The sequence below is a fragment of the Argopecten irradians genome, chromosome 12 (genome assembly GCF_041381155.1).
Source record: "Argopecten irradians isolate NY chromosome 12, Ai_NY, whole genome shotgun sequence".
NCBI classification, from domain to species: Eukaryota; Metazoa; Mollusca; class Bivalvia; order Pectinida; family Pectinidae; genus Argopecten; species Argopecten irradians.
In genome coordinates this window covers 34,554,581-34,575,961 of record NC_091145.1, presented here as the reverse complement: position 1 = coordinate 34,575,961, position 21,381 = coordinate 34,554,581, and the positions used below count along the sequence as shown (strand labels likewise).

Genomic DNA, 21,381 nt, shown 5'->3' with positions numbered 1-21,381 from the left:
GAATTTGGGAACACGGATTTTCTGGGTAAGAGTTCCATTTGAACCCCTCTCCTGATTTTCCTGAAAATTCGTGGATAATGTTGTCTGACCATGTTGAGTTGATTTACAAAGACATATATGCGGGAAAATATTGTATAGAGAGAACTATATACTTTTATTTAATTAAAAAAGAAATATTAACCCCAAAAAGACTAAGCCCCAATTTTCCTTGGTACCCCTAAAAAAGAACCCATTTCAGACACTTAACGAAAGCGAGAAAAAAAACATTTTTGGAGAGGGGTTCAAAAGGATTTTTTTCCATTTTCTGTAGAGAATGCAAATTTTTGATGTTGTGTTGGGTACGAGGCGGGAGATAAGACTGAATATGCTATTGGTAAACACCATTCTGTTCCGTGCTGATATTCCACGCTCTCCCACTTAGGGTTTAGAAATGACAGACTGAGGGGGTAAATCAGTATACCAACGACAGGCAAACACCGATATAATCAAAGTCCTTTAAGGTGGCAGTGATTCTACTAAAAAAAAAAAAAAAATCAAGCAAAATATATTTTGTGTATCAATAATACACAAATTGATAATCTAGTAAGTTTCAGTCATAATTCGCAATAGTCGTCAATTCTGCGTCACACTGATACAATAAAACCGCTTTAATTTGGCGGATACTATATCAAATTCTTCTTCAATCTCAACATAATGGCGATCAAGCTCTGTAAAGTATATTGACATTTTGTAATTACGTTTTATATAAGCTCTGTTAAGTATATTGACATTTCGTAATTACTTTTTATACAAGATCTGTTAAGTATATTTACATTTTGTAATTACGTTTTGTATAAGCTCTGTTAAATACATTTACATTTTGTAATTACGTTTTATATAAGCTCTGTTAAGTATATTGACATTTCGTAATTACTTTTTATACAAGATCTGTAAAGTATATTTACATTTTGTAATTACGTTTTGTATAAGCCCTGTTAAATATATTTACATTTTGTGGTTACGTTTTATATAAGCTCTGTTAAGTATATTGACATTTCGTAATTACTTTTTATAAAACTCTGTTGAATATATATTTACATTTCGTAATTACGTTTTATACAAGCTTTGTTAAGTATTTTACAGTTTGTAATTACGTTTTATAAAAGATCTGTTAAGTATATTGACATTTCGTAAATATGTTTTATACAGGATCTGTTAAGTATTTTACAGTTTGTAATTACGTTTTATAAAAGATCTGTTAAGTATATTGACATTTCGTAAATATGTTTTATACAGGATCTGTTAAGTATATTGACATTTTGTAATTACGTTTTATTAAGTTTTATACAAGCTCTGTCCCCAGGCCGAGACACACCAAAGACTATAAAAGTGGTAGTTTCTGTTCCTGCTTAGCGCTCAGCATAACGGAAGTGGGACGACTGGTTCCCCACATGTCAGTATAATGTCACCGGCTGGGGTGAGTTGCTTGGTGTCTTTGGCGGCATGCTTCAGTTACATAGCACTATGAAAAAGGGCAATAGTTCCACTATACAAGAAGACATAACACGAATTTAACGCAGTCTCCCAAAACACGCCCCTCGCACAACATACATGCAACATACCACATAAATGGGAGGCCGTCCTTACATGACCATAGCTGTTAATAGGACGTTAATCAATCAAACAAACAAATAAACAAATTTAAATATATTTACATTTCGTAAATACGTTTTATACAATTATTAGAGAAACCTTTTAATTAAAGTCTCGTGGAAACTATGGGAAATATCAAGTGCTTTACAGTAACGAAAATAACAAACACGGCATATTGGATGGAATTGTTTATTACATGAAGATACAAATGAACACATTGAAATTAAGACATTACCATCGACAATCGGAGTGTGACTGAAAACAATTAAGCTCGCATTAACGATAATCATTAGTGTACATGGTGATACATGTAGGTATTATATTGTTTATCTCCTTATTGACTTTATTAGACAATCATTAATCCGTAACACTAGAATATTATCATATATAATATTACTAAGACAAAACCATTACTTAAAGTAATGCCCAATGTTATTTCAACTTTTTGATAATATGTTAAAGAAAACTCGTAATGTAAAAATAATGTAAAAGAATTAAAGAATTTAGCAAAATATCTCAAAGAAGGTAACGCAAATAATCTTTATTACCCAATTAAAAACTCCGAATAGTACTGTTTACGCTTATGTTTGAATGTTATGATGTATGTGTATGTCTACTGATGAGTCATATGACTCAAATTCAGTCATAAAAAACATGTTGGCAATGATTTACTGTTTCGTACATACGAATATCAAACTCTTTTTATATAGGTAAATATTCACATAAGGTCACTTTAAAGTTTTTTTTACTGTAATAACACTTTCAGTTAAGTTTAAATACACACACCATTACATACCTATGTGTAGACTTTAAGTACATCAGTCTTTCTTCCGAAAGTATTTTGAGACATTGTTATGATAATGATGACAGTGGTCAAATAAGTTATCAATATTAGCTTGTGTGCTGGGGTATAGCTGTCTCTTGTTACATTATCATAATACAAAACAAAAGGATTAGATAGATTAGCACTTCAAATTCTCGTCTCATCTCTCCACTAACAACGATTATAGTTATTCAATAATCTTGAAACATTTAGATATGTATGGGTTTAAAAAAAAAAAAATAACGGTGCAAACATCGTATAAACTTGGTATACCGTAATTGTTTTAATTGGCAAAGGAACATTATTTCCGACCCCGTTATTATGATCGTTAATGTAAGAATTGTACACCAAAATGAGAAAAAAACATGAGTGAACTGTACGTAAAATGATAAAATGTCATCATCTTCAAATTTGTCATTTTACGTATTGCTTAAACCAAAAACAGCTTTAAGTTTGATAGATAATGAGCATATTATTGACATAGTAACATATTCGAAAAATAATTTTAAGTGACAACACGGTCTTTGAACAGAAAAGGCGAGACAAATATAAGCACAACATTAAAAACGAAAGTAGACTATGGGGACCAGCTAGTGAGATTGCTTACAAATATTTCCCTTCTTCCTTTCTGTGATACAAGCAATATCGGCGAGTATAATATACAATGTTTACTACTAAAAGACAACTTTAACAATGAGTTTTATCACATACATTATGAAATTATTGCACAAAGTGCTATTTTACAAGAAATTATACTAAATACTAAAATGGTACCATATTTTATAAAATTATAGTCAACAACTTCATCATATATTAACATTAATAAATAACACTACTGGATGTTTATAATAACAAAATAAACTGCAGTAGCTTAGGTAAGTTAAACGAGACATTTCACAAACAAGTATGCTACGAGACGTTTTTTGTACCGGGTCACCTTAAATATATTGTAACTATGAATGTTTTATATCATCATTAATGAGATAGGGCGATGAGAGATACATTATGCAGGCTAAGGCATTAATTTTAGTTAATGTTAACTGGTTTATAATAACTGCTCACATGTGCCTCATTGTCTTTCCATATATACAATTCAATGGTTTTCCCTATCTGTTAACTGTCTATTGGAGGTATAAGCGATGAAAACAAAGCAATTATGCAAAGGTAGTCTGTAGAAATACTTCTGACATAGTTGGCACAAAAGTCCACGATTGGCACCAATGTCGTTGTTTTATTTCTGCACCTTGTCACATGCTTTCCATGATATTATTTGTTCATTCAAAATAGTTCTTGATTTAATCATTTTTTAAAAGAGTATGAGCAATCCCAAAACTGACCTATTGGCATGTGAAAATTCACACACATATCTACATTACTGCTTCAAATGGTTCAATATTTATTTTCATACTTTTCTGTAATACAGGGACTCGCGTGAATGCTTCGAATACGGAACTGTATATATCGTTTCATAATCATTATTGACGAAACTACTTGTCGTTCGCGTAGAGTCGGACCTTTCACTCCTTCCACCGTAACTGCCGGAGCTCCTTCCGCTGCACGTACTCGGTATCGAGGCTGAGGCTGAGAGAGACCTCATAGCCTTTTCCATCTTTGGATCCTTGCAACAACATACGATAAGCCATTGGTCGCGCACCTGTTTTTTCCGGGCAACAAACAGAACGAAAATAAAGAATCCCTGCAAGGAGTTAAGTATGGTAAAGGCATACTGGAAGACAACACGTGCGTCTGCTATCGCAAGGTAACCCAGTAGCCATGTCAGACCTGGTAAAGGAAATAAAATGTTGTTAGAATTGAAATATATATATACAGGTATCAGGTAATACATTTTATCCAAGTTCAGCACATTGAAAAAAAAATTAAAACTGAGAGTTACTTCCATTCCCTTCCTTTTTTAAGATTTTTAAAACATTTTTTTTAATTCAATATTACATGTTGAATATAATACAGTGTCCCTTCAACAGAAGGCCTCTCTTACTGATTTCTATATTTCGATATGATATTTTACCTCTCTTTCTTCCTTACAACAACTTTCAATATAATTACTTACATATGAATGTAAATCCTTGATAATACGTTCCTTAATTTGAGTTTTTAATTTTGTGTTTATATTTTACAGTGCAGTCTACAATTGGTGCATATATATTGAATTATAAAAAAAGTTAAGTTAAAGACATAGTTATGATATCACTGTAACTAAACTTCCCTTCCTTCATAAATATGTCCTCATATCAAGCAGTTAATGTTTTCAAATTAATATGGACTTAGACATGCGTACCCATGAACACTGTCTCGATTATGAATTTGTTAACTCTTCATTGATACTGTTATAAACGTATGAAAATTAAACATTTAGGTAAATTAAACATTTTAGGTTTGTCCACACGACTGGCCTATAATACCCACCCAGTAGTACAAAGCTAGTGATAGCCGCCTGTAGGTTGGTGATGGCGATCTTCTGTTTTGATTGGTTGCTACGTAGTCCAGTGGGTCGCCGACATATACTGGTGACGGTGAGTATGAAAACGACAAGGTTACACAGGATGATAAGTCCTATAGGGAGGGCGAAGGCGTAGTAGAAAGCCTCTAGGGACATCCAGCAACTGGAACAAAAAGCCAGTCAAGTGAAGATTGCAATTTCATTATCGTTATTTATGTCCATTTTAAAATAAAGTTTTAATCAAAATAAAGTAAAAAATTACTACGTACTAGTAAGTCGATTATTTCTTTATATTACACAATCAAAGTTTTTTTTTGTTGAAAAAAGAAGAACCTATATTTATACACAAAGTTTGTTTTGTTAACTTACAGTTCATTACTCAAAATTGTTATATTCCGCTGTTGAAATTGAATTTGGTATTATTAGCATAATTCTCCTCCACCACGTTCTCTCATTAAATTAATGTGAAGCAATAATCAATATAAAACTTATTGTACACTGTTTTTTCTACCTTTTTGCCATCCATCACCCATGCGATCAATCACTGGTATGTAATCCAGAACCCTTTTTATTGACTATTCATATTGTCATTTCACTTGATCTATGGCAACAGTGATATTACATTCTTCGTCGGAAGTTTAAGGATTTCGTGATTAAGTAAATCAGATGTTTTTTCGAAATGTACTACTCATATGACAAGATCGCGATAGGTTCCTCAACAAGTGACTGTTGTTTATCATTTTTATCAAACTCTCGTTAGTTAATTTTCAAATTTTGAAAAGTCATGAGCTTTAGCGAGTGTCTTTAAAAAATTTGAAAATTAACTAACGAGAGTTTAAATAAACATGATAAGCAACAGTCACGCGTTGGGGAACTAATTATTTATCCCATAACTTTAACTCTATATTTATCCCGTGGTGACCATTTCTTCGTCTTCATTCAAGGAAACTTACGACCATACAATGTGTAGTGATATCTTTCCGCCATAAAATATAGTGCCTAAATAGAGAGCCAATATTCTATTGTTTAATATATTGAATAAGCAACCACCTGTTAATCAGTAAATACAATGATATTTAACAGAAAATGTGCTGTGAAAAGTAGCCCGAAGTTGAGAGCCAATCAGAATCAACAGATCTTGAAGTTGACCAATCATAGGCGCCGTAGGTGTTTACACAGTACACTTGAGTTTGTAAACATACACGATGACCAACTGCTATGGAATTTATCACATGGGATTTCCATTGTGAAACATGCATAGTTATGGGATAAATGTAATTCCCTTCCAACGCAAGATGCTGCTTCTGAAACATGAAATATCAACCTTAGTCCGTAAGTTCGGTATTCAAACTAGGACGAAAAGAAGCAGTTATAAACTATTGTCCTATTGTCATTTAACATGCACGTGAATTGTCGAGATATCGTCAGCTATGTAAATAAGTCCACCACCCTAATCCGTCATCTCTTATGTCCATATGTAGTAAACATCATGCAGATTACGCCCATCATCCATAGACCGTCACCTCTAGTACCAGTACTTGACATACTATAAGATACATAAGATAATACTGTCTGCCACCTCTAGTACCGACACTATAGAATACGTACTATCGGTCACCTCCTCGGTAGAGGTTGGGGTCAAGGCTCAACACAACGATAATAGGTATTAAAGGTAGTCCTGTAACAAAATTTCGTGCATATCATATACAAAGTTTGGACAAATATGGTTGCGAACAATTGCACCATTTCAAATGATTTCAAACGTTTTGATGATGTTCATGACGTTGATAAGACTAAGCAATACAATGTCAATTCTCTTTTGATTACGTTACGCAAAGTTTGAGTTAGATGTGTTTTTGAACTGTTTCTGTTTTTGTAGATTTATAGAAATGAACATAAACGTACCCCAAGCGATAACGACAGTCTTCAGAGTATATCGGGTAACATATGTACCCAGAACCTTGACAAAGGTCAAGTATTGAAGGAACGCTTCCATCAACATCCACATAAACGACGAGAGGATAAAATAGTGGAGGAGGACAGCAACGATAATACAGCCGATGAAATTATGTGTTTGTCTAATACCGGTGAGGAATACTACCCACGAGCACAGCATCGCAAGGGCAAGGTTGAACAAAGTCTGCTGGGCGCGGCCTTGTCGGAGTTTACTGTTAACCAAATCAAAAAATGTTAATAAATAAACATTCGTTAATAAGGAATGAGAAAAAATATTTTGTATTTTATGAGAAAAATAATTTTCAAATGTCTAACATATTTATTAACTGTTCTTATGGTCTTTTAAACATATTTGTTATTCTTAAAGATAAGATATAATCTTCTATTAGGCGTTATAAGATTTATACATTTAAATTAAAATGATAAACTAAAAATAAATTACCGAAAGAAAACATAAGATATGATGGTAAGAGAGAGTCCTAGAATAGACAAACTGAGTCCAATCAGGGAGATAATACTGAGAGAGAAGTCATGATCTGGATCCACAGGTTCGGCCTGTCCATAGAAATCCTACAAAGGCAATATATAAATCGTGTTATGAGAAAATACATTGCTGTTTATTTAGAGTGTGAATATATTTATTTCATTACACAATGACTTCTGATACAGAAACTTCAATAATGAAATTTAAATAATGTATTAATTCGTCTGCATTTAAAAGCAAACTAATTTGTATACAATAGTTCCACTTACAATTAAAACAGCAAAGTTGGTAAGATGGTCACACAAACAAATATCACGTCCATTTGCTTGACCATTATACACACAACCCGCCGTTGACCAACCGCCGAGTTTGTTGTTCAGCTCAAAGTCCCAGAACGCACATTTCCTCTCATCGTTGGCAGGCGACTATATGAGAATAAAAATATTTACAGAAAATTGTAAAATGTGTATGTAGCATAGTCGGATTTAAAGTCGTATTTAAGTCGGGATAAGCAATCAATTTTATGCTTTTGCTAATTATGTACTGTAGTCTGAATATATAATGTGTATACAAGAATCGAATTTTAAGTTGAGTTAAAGTCTAGTTAAGGATGTTGCAAGAAATGTATGAACATTTTTAAGACTGATTATGGAGCATGTCTATATATAAGTTAAAGCCTTGAGGTACAATACCATTACCTGTAGCGGTTTGAAGACCGTTTTGACCTTCTGTTTCAGTCCTTTGATCTGCCGTCCACTGATACTAGCGGATATGATGTAGCTGTTTAGAACACCAAGTCGGAGGTCCCTGGTCACATCGATCTTGTCTCGTCCTTTGGAATTCCCCTGGAACAGCCTGCCATCTCGGTATACCATCATGTACAGTCGGGTATCGTCTTTGACGCCTAGAAAATATAAAGGATAATGTGAAATGAATGCTAAAATTTGTAATACTAACATACTAATCTGTAAGGTTTGATTTAAAAAATGATTTACGTCAAAGCATTTATTTGCATGTTAAGAACATGAAAATATATATTGGTTTCACTCAGAAAGATAAATCATATTTACCTTTTCCATCAATCATTTCTGAGGCGATGAGGTCAGAGGGCAACTCAATGGCGGCGTCGATGTCTCCATAGAGTTCGGACTGGTTGTAGAGTGTAAAGATTCTATCTTCATTAAACACCTCCTCTAACCTGCCTGCCTTGCCTTGGCGGGCTGCCAGTCCTATGATGGGTCTCTTCATTTGGTTCAGATTCCACACTTCCAGGGCAACGTTAGGCTTCACAATACGAAGTTTACCGTCGTCTTCTAGGTAGATGTTCTCTGCGACCTTCTCGAAACTTTTCAGGATTCTGTAAAAGGATGCAAAGCAACATTTCAATCAAAGGAATAAATGCGATGCGTTGCATTGGCTTTGATCTATTTTAAAACAGTCAAACATGTCTAAAAAGGACACCAAAGGGGCATAACAATGGTGTCCTTTTTAGACAGATGTCCTTTATATGGAGGTCAATTGGATAGTAAATTGCATGAAGTAAAGGTGTTGAGTCTGTCCTTTATATAAGGTGTGCTTTATACAGATGTCAATTGTAAAGTAAATTGCATGGCATGAGTTGTAAAGTCTGTTCTTTATGTATAGTTGTCCTTCATAGCAGGTTATACTGTATTTATTTCTACGAGCTATTTGAAGCACCATTACCTTTGACTTGCGTGTGAAACTTCATTAGCCTTTTCGATCTCATCTTCGTCGATACTCATAACTTTGTCCATCGTCTTCAGAACATTCATACCGACCTGTAACAAAATGGAACAATATTCACATGTTTAATTTATCTCTAGTAATCATTCCCATAATTGGAAGGACAACATATCGAGCGTGTTCGTCGTAGTAATTCAAGATTAAACTAGGATCATGTCAGGAAGGTGTTGTACATATGGTTACATTATATGCGTACGATAATCCGCCTGGTATCCAGTGATTTCGCCCGAGGAATATTTTTGCGTATGTCACTAGTGTAATATGACCTGGAGCGATATTCATTGGCTGGAAAATTCATTGTGACGGCAGACAGAAACAATAAAATGACGTTAGGTAAAATGACGCGACGTCAGCTTTAAGAGGACGGCGGGACAAAATAGTGGCTACTGGATTTTCGGAATACATTGAAATTTTTTTGTTATGTATGTATTTGTTGTTATGTGATAAAAAGTATCTTTTAATATGAAATTTTATGAAACTCGTCTCGAAGTTTTAATTTTTGCTCGCCAAAATAAGAACTTCTTAGAGACTCGTTTCATAAAATCTCATATGAAATGAATGTCTTTTTATTGTGGTACAGTACCATTACCTACATATACCATCGCGGGAATGTCCAGTATGTCCTAACCGAGAATATATTATACTAAACATATACCTATATCTAATTCTAATGCATATTGGGTTTTCTTTGCTCAAATCGAAATGATGTAAATATCATTTACGATTGCACGGATTCTTTTGGCCTATTATCAAATGAGTTCTACGATTTATAGATTTTCTTTAGTACAAATCAGTTGGTAGGGAATTATAAAAATAACAATGTGATACTAGTTATAGTGTTGTGATATTTATTTGAATATTTCGTTACAATTTCATTAACTATATTTAAACTGTTCATGACTATAATATCGAATTAGAAAAAAATATATTATCCCTTTAGGCGAACTGTGGATAAAGTAGGTCAAACATTGTTTGGTGTTATGCATCACTAGTGTTACTGTACGGTTCAGTGAACTGAATGATTGATCACTGTACTGGATACTAATAAGTGTCATAATTACACGGACCTCCCTGATATCATATTGCAAGGTATGAACTAGACTTATAGTAAAGTATGACCTAGACTTATAGTAAAGTATGACCTAGACTTATAGTAAAGTATGAACTAGACTTATAGTAAAGTATGAACTAGACTTATAGTAAAGTATGAACTAGACTTATAGTAAAGTATGACCTAGACTTATAGTAAAGAGACCTAGACTTATAGTAAAGTATGAACTAGACTTATAAGTATGACTAACTTATAGTAAAGTATGACTAGACTTATAGTAAAGTATGACCTAGACTTATAGATAAGTATGACCTAGACTTATAGTAAAGTATGAACCTAGACTTATAGTAAAGTATGACCTAGACTTATAGTAAAGTATGACCTAGACTTATAGATAAGTATGAACTAGACTTATAGTAAAGTATGAACTAGACTTATAGATAAGTATGAACTAGACTTATAGTAAAGTATGAACTAGACTTATAGATAAGTATGAACTAGACTTATAGTAAAGTATGAACTAGACTTATAGATAAGTATGAACTAGACTTATAGTAAAGTATGAACTAGACTTATAGTAAAGTATGAACTAGACTTATAGTAAAGTATGACCTAGACTTATAGTAAAGTATGAACTAGACTTACTGTAAAGTATGAACTAGACTTATAGTAAAGTATGACCTAGACTTATAGTAAAGTATGAACTAGCCTTATAGATAAGTATGAACTAGACATATAGTAAAGTATGAACTAGACTTATTGTAAAGTATGAACTAGACTTATTGTAAAGTATGAACTAGACTTATTGTAAAGTATGAACTAGACTTACAGATAGATGCCACATGGACCTTCCTCACACAATATATTAAACTCTGAACTAGACTTACATATATATGATACATGGAAGAATTCCTGGTGAAACACGCTTCGTTGAAAAAGTACTTTTTCAGAAAAAACGGAAACGGTAAAATGAGATCTTATTTGTGAATGGAAATGTAAATATCGAATTTGAGTGTCGGATATTTCTTTGGACAGTCTATGGTATCTTTGGTTGCTATAAAAACCGCATCATTGACTGCCAATCATGGTATATTTTTAATATGTTTGAATATCTTATGAACCTTTTGACCGTTTTGTCCATTAAGCTTATCTCATGGGTAATCTAAAAATATTGACCGTTCTATCCATTAAGCTTGCCTCATGGGTAATCTAAAAATATTGACCGTTCTATCCATTAGGCTTACCTCATGGGTAATCCTATGGACCTTGACCGTTTTTTTCCATTATGCTTACCTCTTTTGGTAATTTAATGAACCTTGGCCGTTTTGTCCATTATGCTTACCTCTTTGGTAATCTTATGGACCTTGACCGTTCTGTCCATTATGCTTAACTATTTGGTGATCTTATGGACCTTGACCGTTTTGTCCATTATGCTTACCTCTTTGGTAATCTTATGGACCTTGACCGTTTTGTCCATGATATCCGCGATGTAGTCTACATCCAGAGCTGTCATCTCCTCCACCTTCTCGACAATGCTAGCTGTCTCCTCCATGATTCCCTCCACATTATCATCCTCCATATCCATCTGTTTAAGTAAGATTCATAATGTAAATAACCTTTTAAATTAACATTTTAATTATAAAAAGATAATTACTATGAAAGTCTATCTTCTAACATGAGTATCATATATATTTTAGCTATGGAAGGCTATCTTCTAAAATGTCCGCCATACTATGTTTTAGCAATGGAAATTTATCAATTCCTCCAAAATGACAATGCTTAGTCATTTATGTTTAGGCATTATCACTTACATATGGACACAGTAATAAACAATGATTTTCGAAAATAATTATAAGTGTATATTTTCACCTCTGCAAGTTCTCTCAGTCTATCCTCTACTGTCATTTTCTCAAATATTCCTTCCTCCTCGTCTTCGTCGTCCTCCTCCTCCGGCTCCTCTGATTGGGTATTACTCTCGTTGTTACAGGTTTTGGTGACTGAGATGTCTGTCCAATAGGCCCCCGTATCGTAATCTCCTTTACAGGAAGCTCGTCCCGCCACAGAGCCCTCTGAAGGTCAAGGACATTCAACGTTTGAAAAATAACAAATATCTGCATAACGACATAACCGAATCCAAACTAATTACCGAAAATCATAAAAAGAATAAACAGGTGTTTCAAAAGTTAGAGGGTATTCACACGACACCTGCCATACCAATGTATGACAAGTACTTGCTGATTAAGCCACAATTCCAAGAAATCCGACATCGAGAGCTTAACCACGTGGCATATTTAAGACCAATAAAACTTAAAGTGTAATAAAGCAAATGTATGCAGTGGATTTTTTTTACAGAAAATGCCCGTAAGAATTTTGACTTGAGACTTTAGCATGTGTGAAAGTTACAATCTTTTTGATCCATTGGAATGATATACTCAGTAGGTTCCGTACAGACCTATGAATACTTACCACACATTTCGATACTGTTGACTTGGGTATCAATGGAAGACCGAGGGAAGGTTGCTACGAGACCTGTCACTTCGTCCTTGAGATGATCTAACGGACAGGCGACTGAAATATAAATGTCCATAATGTATTGAAAGCGCTTTTCGAGGAATTTTGTGAAATTGTTTATCAGATATGTATTATACTACATCTGTCGTTCCCTTTCTAGTGGTCAAGAATATATTAGCTTCCATAATTTTATTTCAGGCCAAATCGTGTCTATAGCTCATTTTGATACAACTAAATATATCAGCATTGTTTTGTTATTATAACAGCTCACCTGTAAATGACCTTTGACCTACCTGTACTGGTGAAGTCGATCGATCGGACAATGTGAATAGGTGTCTTCCCAGGTAGGGTCAGCAGCATTTGTGTGTTCTTCATGACTTCTCGTAACTCCTTACGTAAAACCAAGTACGCCATGTTCTCATCCGCCATGGTGTAGTTGTCAGTAGTCTTCAGGAATGTGTAGTAGCCAAGCTGTAACGGCTCCGCACTAAAAAAAATGGTAAATTTTCATACATTAATTACCTCGCATATCAGAGGTCAAACAACGAAACTTTATTTAGCAAATACACTTATTATTATGACTTATTATTCATTCCAATAATTTCAATAAATTTGATGAAAAAAATCGAAAGCTATTCTTTTGTTACACAAAAATATTTTTTGAATTGAATTTAAAAATGTTTGTTTGAAATAATGTATCATTTAAGAGTCTACTAATTGAGTGCATAGTATTACTATCAGACGTAACACTTCATTTTTTTTTATATATTTTTGTATGTACACGAGTCGACGGTAGTTTAATTGGAATGCAAATAAACTCACGTTGTATATGAATATACGATAACATAATGTATCGATCAGTGTTAATAGAACATTTGCATAAGGCAAAGCAATATAAATTTGGTCAAAACACATACTCTTCTATTTTGCTTCCATACGTCGAGACGCTCTGTACTGTGGGGATGTTCTGCCGTAGGACGGGTAGGATCTTATCGTGGATGTAGTTGATGTCTTTTAAGATGTTGGAGAGTTTATCATTCTGTTGGTTGATCATATTGTGGAGTATAACCCCTTTATGTGACATGTCTGGCATGTCAATAGTCCCACGGAAAGTTATAACATCTGAAAATCATCATCATCATCATCATCATCATCATCATCACCATCATCATCATCTAAGAAATACTCCTACAAAATTAGTTTTAGCAAAGAGAATATTGAGTTAAATATTGCATATTATTTTCAGTAGTGCTATGATTCTTGCTGCTTGATATATACGTTTCTTCTGTAATATGTTCCGAGGTTTTTATAAATCATAGTTACTAATAAGGACATTGTTATGTTACTTACTCAAAACGTAAATATAGAAGTTAAAATCGAGTATAATGCGTATAATTACCGGTGTATTTCACTGAATAAGACTTAGAGCGACGCCGGTTGAATGGATGCATCTCCCACACTTCACACCAGTATTTGCCCTGGAACATTTCATTACTGAGTTTCTGACTGCTTGAATACTCCAGCGTTTTCCTGAACATAGGGCCAAGTTCCAGAGCATTAGACGTCGTTAACGCTGCAAGAAGACAAGTATGGTAAATAAAATAACTGTATTATCACATACTTAGGTGTTAAAGAAATAAGTTTTATTAAAACTGATAGTTTATACTTGTTATTTAAGATTTAAGACTTATTCCGATAAATGTATAAATAGTGAAATATGTTTAAGCATTACTCACCCGGTTCAGGAAGTGGAGTCAGTGGTCTCCCCATCACCCCTAGCAACGATACCAAGCTCGGAGATCTACGTTCCAGTTTAATGTCGACTATTTTGCCATCTTTGAACCAAATTGTTGGTAACTCCTTATTCTTGTTGGTAAGTCCACACTGCAATACGCTATTTTCGGTTTTAGATGAAAAATAAATTCGTTCTGCTTCGTGGATTTCGTCGTCGTCATCATCTATGTCTATTGTATCGTCGTCACCATCATTGTCATCATCGACGGCTTGGCCTGTATTTTCAGACAAAATGGAATTTTACTAAGATTTACTAAGGGACGAAGATCGATTTACATGTTTTACTTTTTTATTATAAAGCGGCATTAAAATGTTTTCCTTTTCCAAAATATTAATATGAGAATGCGGAAGGATCTAAAATAAAATTGTCATCAGTGTAGTAATTATATCAACAAGCTAAATTAGAAACTTAAATCTTCAACCAGCATTTTACCAAACATCGCCAACCTTCAAAATCACAATATATTTAAATCTAACAGTGTCTGTGATTCCCTGATCTTTGATATTACGGTTTCATGTTTTACCTTTAATTGACAGTTTCCTGTCAATTTTTACCTGTAATTAATGATTTACCTTTTATCAAAGTGTCTCTTTCACAGACGACCTCTGCTGGAGTGTTACATGATGTCTCCATGTAGCCATTCACTGTTAGAGCGCGACACTGCACGTTGGATGGTAACCTTTGTACCCAGAAGGTGCTCGTCGGACCTGTAAATTATTAAAGGATGGCAATACTTTTAGAAGATTCCGGAGATAAAACACACAAGAATATTTTGAACATCTCATTTGATTAATATTATTTTTCTTTAACATTCAGAAGTAATTGCGTAACGCCATGTTACTTTAATTTCTTCACATTAACCGTTTTATTAACAAACTCACTGTTACTTACCAACAACAAAGCCTTCTGTTTGTGACTTCAGGATACTCATTAAAACCAAGTCAGCATTGAATTTACTGTTGCCCATAGACGCCAGCCTTCCTCCTTCGTTCTGACAGCGTTCCTGTGCAGCGGCGAACGGCATCCTGGAGACGATCACTTTGTAACATTTCTTAGAGAAGATGTGGCCATACCAACCCGGGGGACAGGAAGATGCTGTTTGGAAAATGTTAGAAACATATAATTATAATAATACTGAATCTATACGGTAAATTACAGGTAAAATATAACGAGCATACCCTCATCATATGACTTCATGCACTGTATAGCTGGGTTTTTTTCTCGAGTGATTTTATTAAGCTGTAGTTTGCTGTTAAGTTGATTTCCGCGAACTAACTTACCAGCGAATAAAATGGAAAAATCTACAAGACAGATAATCTATATAGTTTATTACTGTTTTTATATCTCAGAGTTATCTTCTTAAGTGAATAGATATTGCTTGTTACGTCATGTTTTTGTGAGCGTGATATCACATTTTCACGGATACGACGTAATCTTCGCTCAGAAATTGATGACGTCACAATTAATATATACCAGCAAGGGCAGGTAACCTTATAATATGCAATGGGCGAATTTCACTCATGAAATAGCTAGAGAGTAGTACAAATAAATACTTTTCATCTCTCCACAGAAAATAATATGGAGTTTTGATGTGTTTCATCGTGTACATTTAAATCATTTATATATTATACTTATCTATATATTATTATAAGTTTTGCGTTTACTTAGATACCATAGCCTCGCTATCATTTTTTGTTCAAATCAAACAAAGAATATCTTTGATAATCTATAAAATGAATAAAACATCATCGCTTACCTGTTTCTTCTAGCACGATGGGTGGACTATAGCACACGGAAGGCTTGCGGATCTGACATTGAGACAACTTCATTCCGAGTGTTTTCTTTTGGCTGTATTGTCGATTCGAATGTGCAATGTGTTCTCGTTTGTCAGCAGGAGGGACGAATTCCTCAATTTCTTCAACCGAACCCAGGTGAGGATGGATCCTTAGTTTATTATCTCTGCCAGCAAAGCTACTCCTAAGGTCATAATCGTCGTCTTCGTCCTCTACCAGAAATGTGCGTAGTGTTATCATATCTCCTATAGAAACATCCTCACCGAGCGGAGACAAGCTATCACTGTCTTCTCTGTCATCGATCTTTTCTTCACTCTGTAGTTCAACTTTGTCGTCATCTTCTTGGTCGTCTTTCGTCGGCATTCTTGCTACTAATTCTGTTGGAATAACAACACTGTCTATTTCATTGATATCATCGAATATTTCGCTATTGCCATCGTCAGACATATCATCAGTAATATCATTGCTGTCCTCTAGTTCGAAATTGTCGTTTAAATCATCGCTGTTTTCATTTGATTTATCTGTGTCGTCCGATGTTTCGATACTCATCTCATCGGCCTCTTGTATACTTTCCATCAATTCCAAATCAATCGGTATGGACGCTACTTTGTCGTCGTTCTCGTCGTTAGAATCATCGTCGTCACTATCCGAGTTCTTACTCATCTTACTTCCTTTGCTTACATCATCATCGTCAGGCACAATATCATCATTTAATTTGATACCAATGTCGTCTTCATCAGAAACTTCTTCACGTACTTCACTATCGTCGTCAACACTTTTGTCGTTTGAAACGTCGTCATTCAGTTCATTGTCATCAGATTCAAGACTCTCTAGACTCTTTAGAATATCGTCATCTACAGTGTCATCATTATTGGTACCATCAACATTTCCATCATTCGATGCATCGTCAGTGTCGCCATTGTCATCACTGCCAGTACTATCAATATTTTCATCATCATCATTTGCATCATTCGAAACGTCTTCAGTATCGCCTTTGTCATCTTTTGCGGTACTATCATCATTTGCATCCTCAGACACATCGTCAGTATCTTTGTTGTTGTCACTCGTCTTGCTATCAACGCCTTTATCGTCCAAATTATCGCCAGTATCTTCAATGTCATCATTTGCAGAACTATCAACATTGTCATCTTTCGAAGCATCGTCAGTGTCATCGTTGTTCTCGTCTGTGGTAGTATCGACACTTTCATCGTTCAAACTATCATCTTTATTTTTGTTATTTTCTGGCACACTGTTCAAGGTATCACCATCTTCATCGCCGCTCTCATCTATAGTAGTGTTGTTTAATCCTTTGCTGATTGACACATCATTATCATCTTCTTCTTTGTTCATGCTTTTGTCACTCGAAACGTCATCATTTGATCCATCGTCATTTTTCGAAACATCATCAGAATTTGTGTCATCGTTCGTAATGTTATCATCCGATTGGTTATCATCAACTATTTCGTCGTTTCCATCGATAGATTTATCTTCCGCAGTAGTAGTTTCAGTGTTATCATCACTCGACCGATCGTCGTCACTTTGCTTATTTGAAGTGTTTTCGTCAGTTCCTTCGTTCAACATTTCATCATTATTTCCACTATCAGCAGCTGTGGTACTGTCATTCATTTCATCATCACTTAAACCCTGATTATCACTTTTCTTTTGATCACTTTCTGTATCATCGTTTTCTATATTGCTTTTGTCATCAGTTGATTCATCCTTCGTGTTTTGTTGGTCATCCTTGCTTGTATCTTCGTTTGTTTCTACTAATGTTTTATCGTCACTATCATTGTCGCTGTTATCATCTGTCCCAGAAAGTGTTGTCGACGCTATTCCGATAACGTTTTGTGTAGACTCATCATTTCCATCCGACTCTGTACTACCAACTCTGTCATTACCTTCAATGCTGTTCGGGTCATTGCTTATAGCATCTAATAACTCGTCGTTAATGAAATCATTTATATCAGATGGCTCAACGATTTCACCCCCTTCGTCATTTTCTGGCACATTTTCGAGTTGTTCACCTCCATTTTCGTCGTATGCTGTGGGATCTTCGGGAAAGGTCATATTGACATTCTCGTCGCCAGTTATCTGTGAATTAGTGATATCCGCATTATCATCACTATCGTTTGATCCGCTGTCTTCTGAGTCATCGTTTCCTGAATCTTTGTCGTCACTGCTTGCTGTTGTGAGCTTCATTACAACGGTTGTACTGTCATCACCACTGTCGTCATTTGTAAGGTTGGATGCCGTTCCGCTCCCGTCACTCTCGTTGCTGTCTCGGTATGAGCCTTCGTCATCAGTAATATTTCTATGTTTGCCGCTGTCTATCATTGTTGTGTTCTCAACGTTTTCCAAGCTCTCATTCTCGGCTCCGTTCGATAACTCGTCATAGTTATCATTGTTCTCATCAGTGCTATTTGAATGGTGACTTTTATCATCGCTGACAACTTTTACGTTTTCGTCGTCACCCTTTGACTTATTGCTATTTGAATCTTCTGATTCTTTTTTGTCTTTGCTGTCAGAGTCTGTAGAACTGCCATCATCTGTCGACTCATCCGTGTCGTCTTTAGTAGTTTTCAGGTACTCTGAACTTGATACCGAGGTGGTGTTTGCCGAATCCGTTTTGTTGGAATTGGACTGTATCTGTCCTAATATACCCAGTGTGTTGATGAATGGATCTTGTGATGTGAAATCAAAACTAGGTTCAACCGTTGTTATTTTACTCATGGTTCGTTCTTGATCCTTCCCGTCATCATCTTCATTGTCATTGACAGTTGGAGGACTCCTAATTGGAGCTCGTCTGGAAGTAGGCGCAGTACTTATATCAGGCAAGTCTGGTATGCTTATCTGAGTTGCACCTGTAATCGGCGTAGTGGGGTCTGTAACGGGAAATGTTCTTTTTGTTGTGACATCATCAAATACAGACTTAGTTGTAGGAGCATCATCGTCATTATTCACAGGAGTAACATCATCTGATGTTGGTATAGTCGGGATAAAGGAAAATGTAGGCGCAATGGTATTTGAGACTATTTTGGACTGTGGTATGTCGTCCGACAATGATGATGGAATGGATGGAGCTGTTTGCACCTCGATATCGGCATGGCCCTTCTTAGTTCTTTCTGAAGGCTGTGTAACGGATAAATCTTGTTTATGGTCTTTAAGATCTATTGATGATTCGGTCACGGGAATCGTTCTTAAAATTTCGTCTTGAGTTTCAGGTGTTGGAGGTGCAACCTCAACATCGCGGATTGGTTGAGTATCGTCTGATTTTGACGTCTGTGTAGCAAAAGTTTTGAGCGTCCGGATATCCTGGCCGATTTCGTTGTTGCTGATAGTATTTATTCGAGAGGAAAGAGTGGGGGGTGCTATCGGATCATTATCCCCGTCATCATTTGGTGGAGGGGTAATGTCCTCTGAATTTTTACCAGAATCCTGGGGTCCTGATGTCGGTACAACAGAGGACGAATCAGTGTTCCAATGACCGGGGGCAGGCATCGGTTTGATACCTTCGAAAGGATGTTGCTCTGTATTGCTATCGTGTTTACTTATTTTTGTGACGTGAACTTGTTTTTCATGCCCCGCTTCAGAAAGTACTGGATTTCCGGCAGCTTCTCCATCACCATCGGTTGTAGAGTGCCATTCTGATGCTTGGCCGTACAGGTTGTGCTGTTGTTGTTGCTCTGGTGGTGGTGACGGTGTTCCCTCCTGAGATTGGATATCCTTTAAAAACGCAAGGTCCTGGAAAGGCTTGTTTGTCTCTGAGTTTTCCGAATTCGCTGGTGGATTATCTGTGATTCTGTCGTGACCGTATTGTCTGAATGGCCTTTGAGGCGGACTATCTGTGTTCTGGAACATCGTTTCTGGGCGCTGAGTAAGACTTTCAGTCATCAGTTGGGAAAACGCCATTTCTGGATGAGGATTTTCATCTGTATTTCGCCGCTTTCGGATTTTTTCTAATTCCTGGATATTTCTACGTTTACGTCGACGTCTGAAAATTTCCTCCTCGTTCGGTACTTGAACTTTACTCAGGTCAAGGTCACCACAGACGTCGTTATCATCGGTCGTGTCATCGATATCCCAGTCCCATATTCGGTCATCCTTTAATCGTGACTCCATGAAACTGTTCGATAGAAGTCAATGGGAAAGAATTTACGATAAACTCAAGTAATTTCAGTATTATCAATATTATGATATTTAATTTTCGATATAATTTTTTTATTGTTCTATCACTGACCAACGCACGATGTAGTGCATGGCGTTTATGCTTTGTATGCTGGCCGATCCAATTTTTTTTTGATCAATTAAAGATTTAAATTGAAAGAAGAGTATGGTTACTAATATACTGATTTTTTATTTTTCAGTTAAGATATCCATAATGTCTACTTTGTATTTACTTACTCGTTGTAGGGCCTGACTTTGTGGGGTGCCAGCTCGTCCCAGACTAACGTTCCTTCCTCCTCATGTAAGCCTGTCCATATGTTTATTATCTCCTGTCGACGAAGATATTCTCCAATGCTTTTATAATCCACATATACAGGAGCTTCGGCTTTTAAAAGGAACCCAAAGTCCTGCCGACAGCTATCTTTAGCGTCGTCCCACGATAGTTCCTTATGGTTAACATATATACAAATAGGCACATTGTTCATTTCAGCTAACTTCCAGCCGTCCCTACACACACCCTTGGACCTGACGGCACCCCGTCTCCGACCAGGGAGAGCACTTGCAGGTAAATTGTTCTTTGGAATTGGATTTCTAAAGGAGTCATCGCCGGCGCTATCACCGTCATCTTCATCGTCTCTATTGGGCCTCACGTTACCATTGTTATTCATTAATGGTGGTGAAGCCCCTTGTCTCAGAGGTCTTGCACCATCAGGAAATAGTCCAGCGCTGCCCGGTATTTGACCTTGCAATTGACCTCTGGACAGTAAAAGCAAATCTGAAAAAGACAAATTGAAATATGGTCAAAAGTATAACTCAGTTCGAAAATATCTTATATTCACAAAACGTCATGTTAAAGATGCTCCACCGCCGACCGATGGCATTTTATCTCTATCAAAAACAGGGGTAGACGAGCTAGTATTTTGTTCAGTTACAAATGTTACTTACTTTTA

General features: G+C 35.6%; 1 protein-coding gene across 1 annotated transcript; it reads right to left on the bottom strand.

Moving 5' to 3' along the window:
- Positions 1-1,807: 1,807 nt before the first annotated feature.
- LOC138304729 (uncharacterized) lies at positions 1,808-21,174 on the bottom strand. The gene is made up of 20 exons (XM_069244975.1): positions 20,669-21,174; positions 16,231-20,390; positions 15,366-15,569; positions 15,047-15,181; positions 14,416-14,688; positions 14,079-14,252; positions 13,597-13,801; positions 12,973-13,166; positions 12,635-12,736; positions 12,038-12,237; positions 11,607-11,753; positions 9,058-9,152; positions 8,424-8,710; positions 8,052-8,257; positions 7,623-7,778; positions 7,312-7,439; positions 6,819-7,081; positions 6,522-6,591; positions 4,880-5,076; positions 1,808-4,237 (listed from the first exon to the last, which is right to left on the bottom strand). Exons 1-20 carry the CDS (start codon positions 21,097-21,099, stop codon positions 3,858-3,860), a joined length of 8,007 nt encoding a protein of 2,668 aa, XP_069101076.1. The 5' UTR covers positions 21,100-21,174; the 3' UTR covers positions 1,808-3,857.
- Positions 21,175-21,381: the final 207 nt, after the last annotated feature.

What these genes read in the sequence shown, in the direction of transcription:
- LOC138304729 (XM_069244975.1), bottom strand. Translation starts at nt 21,099, where the DNA reads ATGAATAACAATGGTAACGTGAGGCCCAATAGAGACGATGAAGATGAC. An exon ending in CGGTCTTCAAACCGCTACAG is followed by an intron (nt 7,779 to 8,051) that starts GTAATGGTATTG and finishes ATTCTCATATAG; the next exon opens with TCGCCTGCCAACGATGAGAG. An exon ending in TACCGAGGAGGTGACCGATA is followed by an intron (nt 5,077 to 6,521) that starts GTACGTATTCTA and finishes TTTTTGTTCCAG; the next exon opens with TTGCTGGATGTCCCTAGAGG.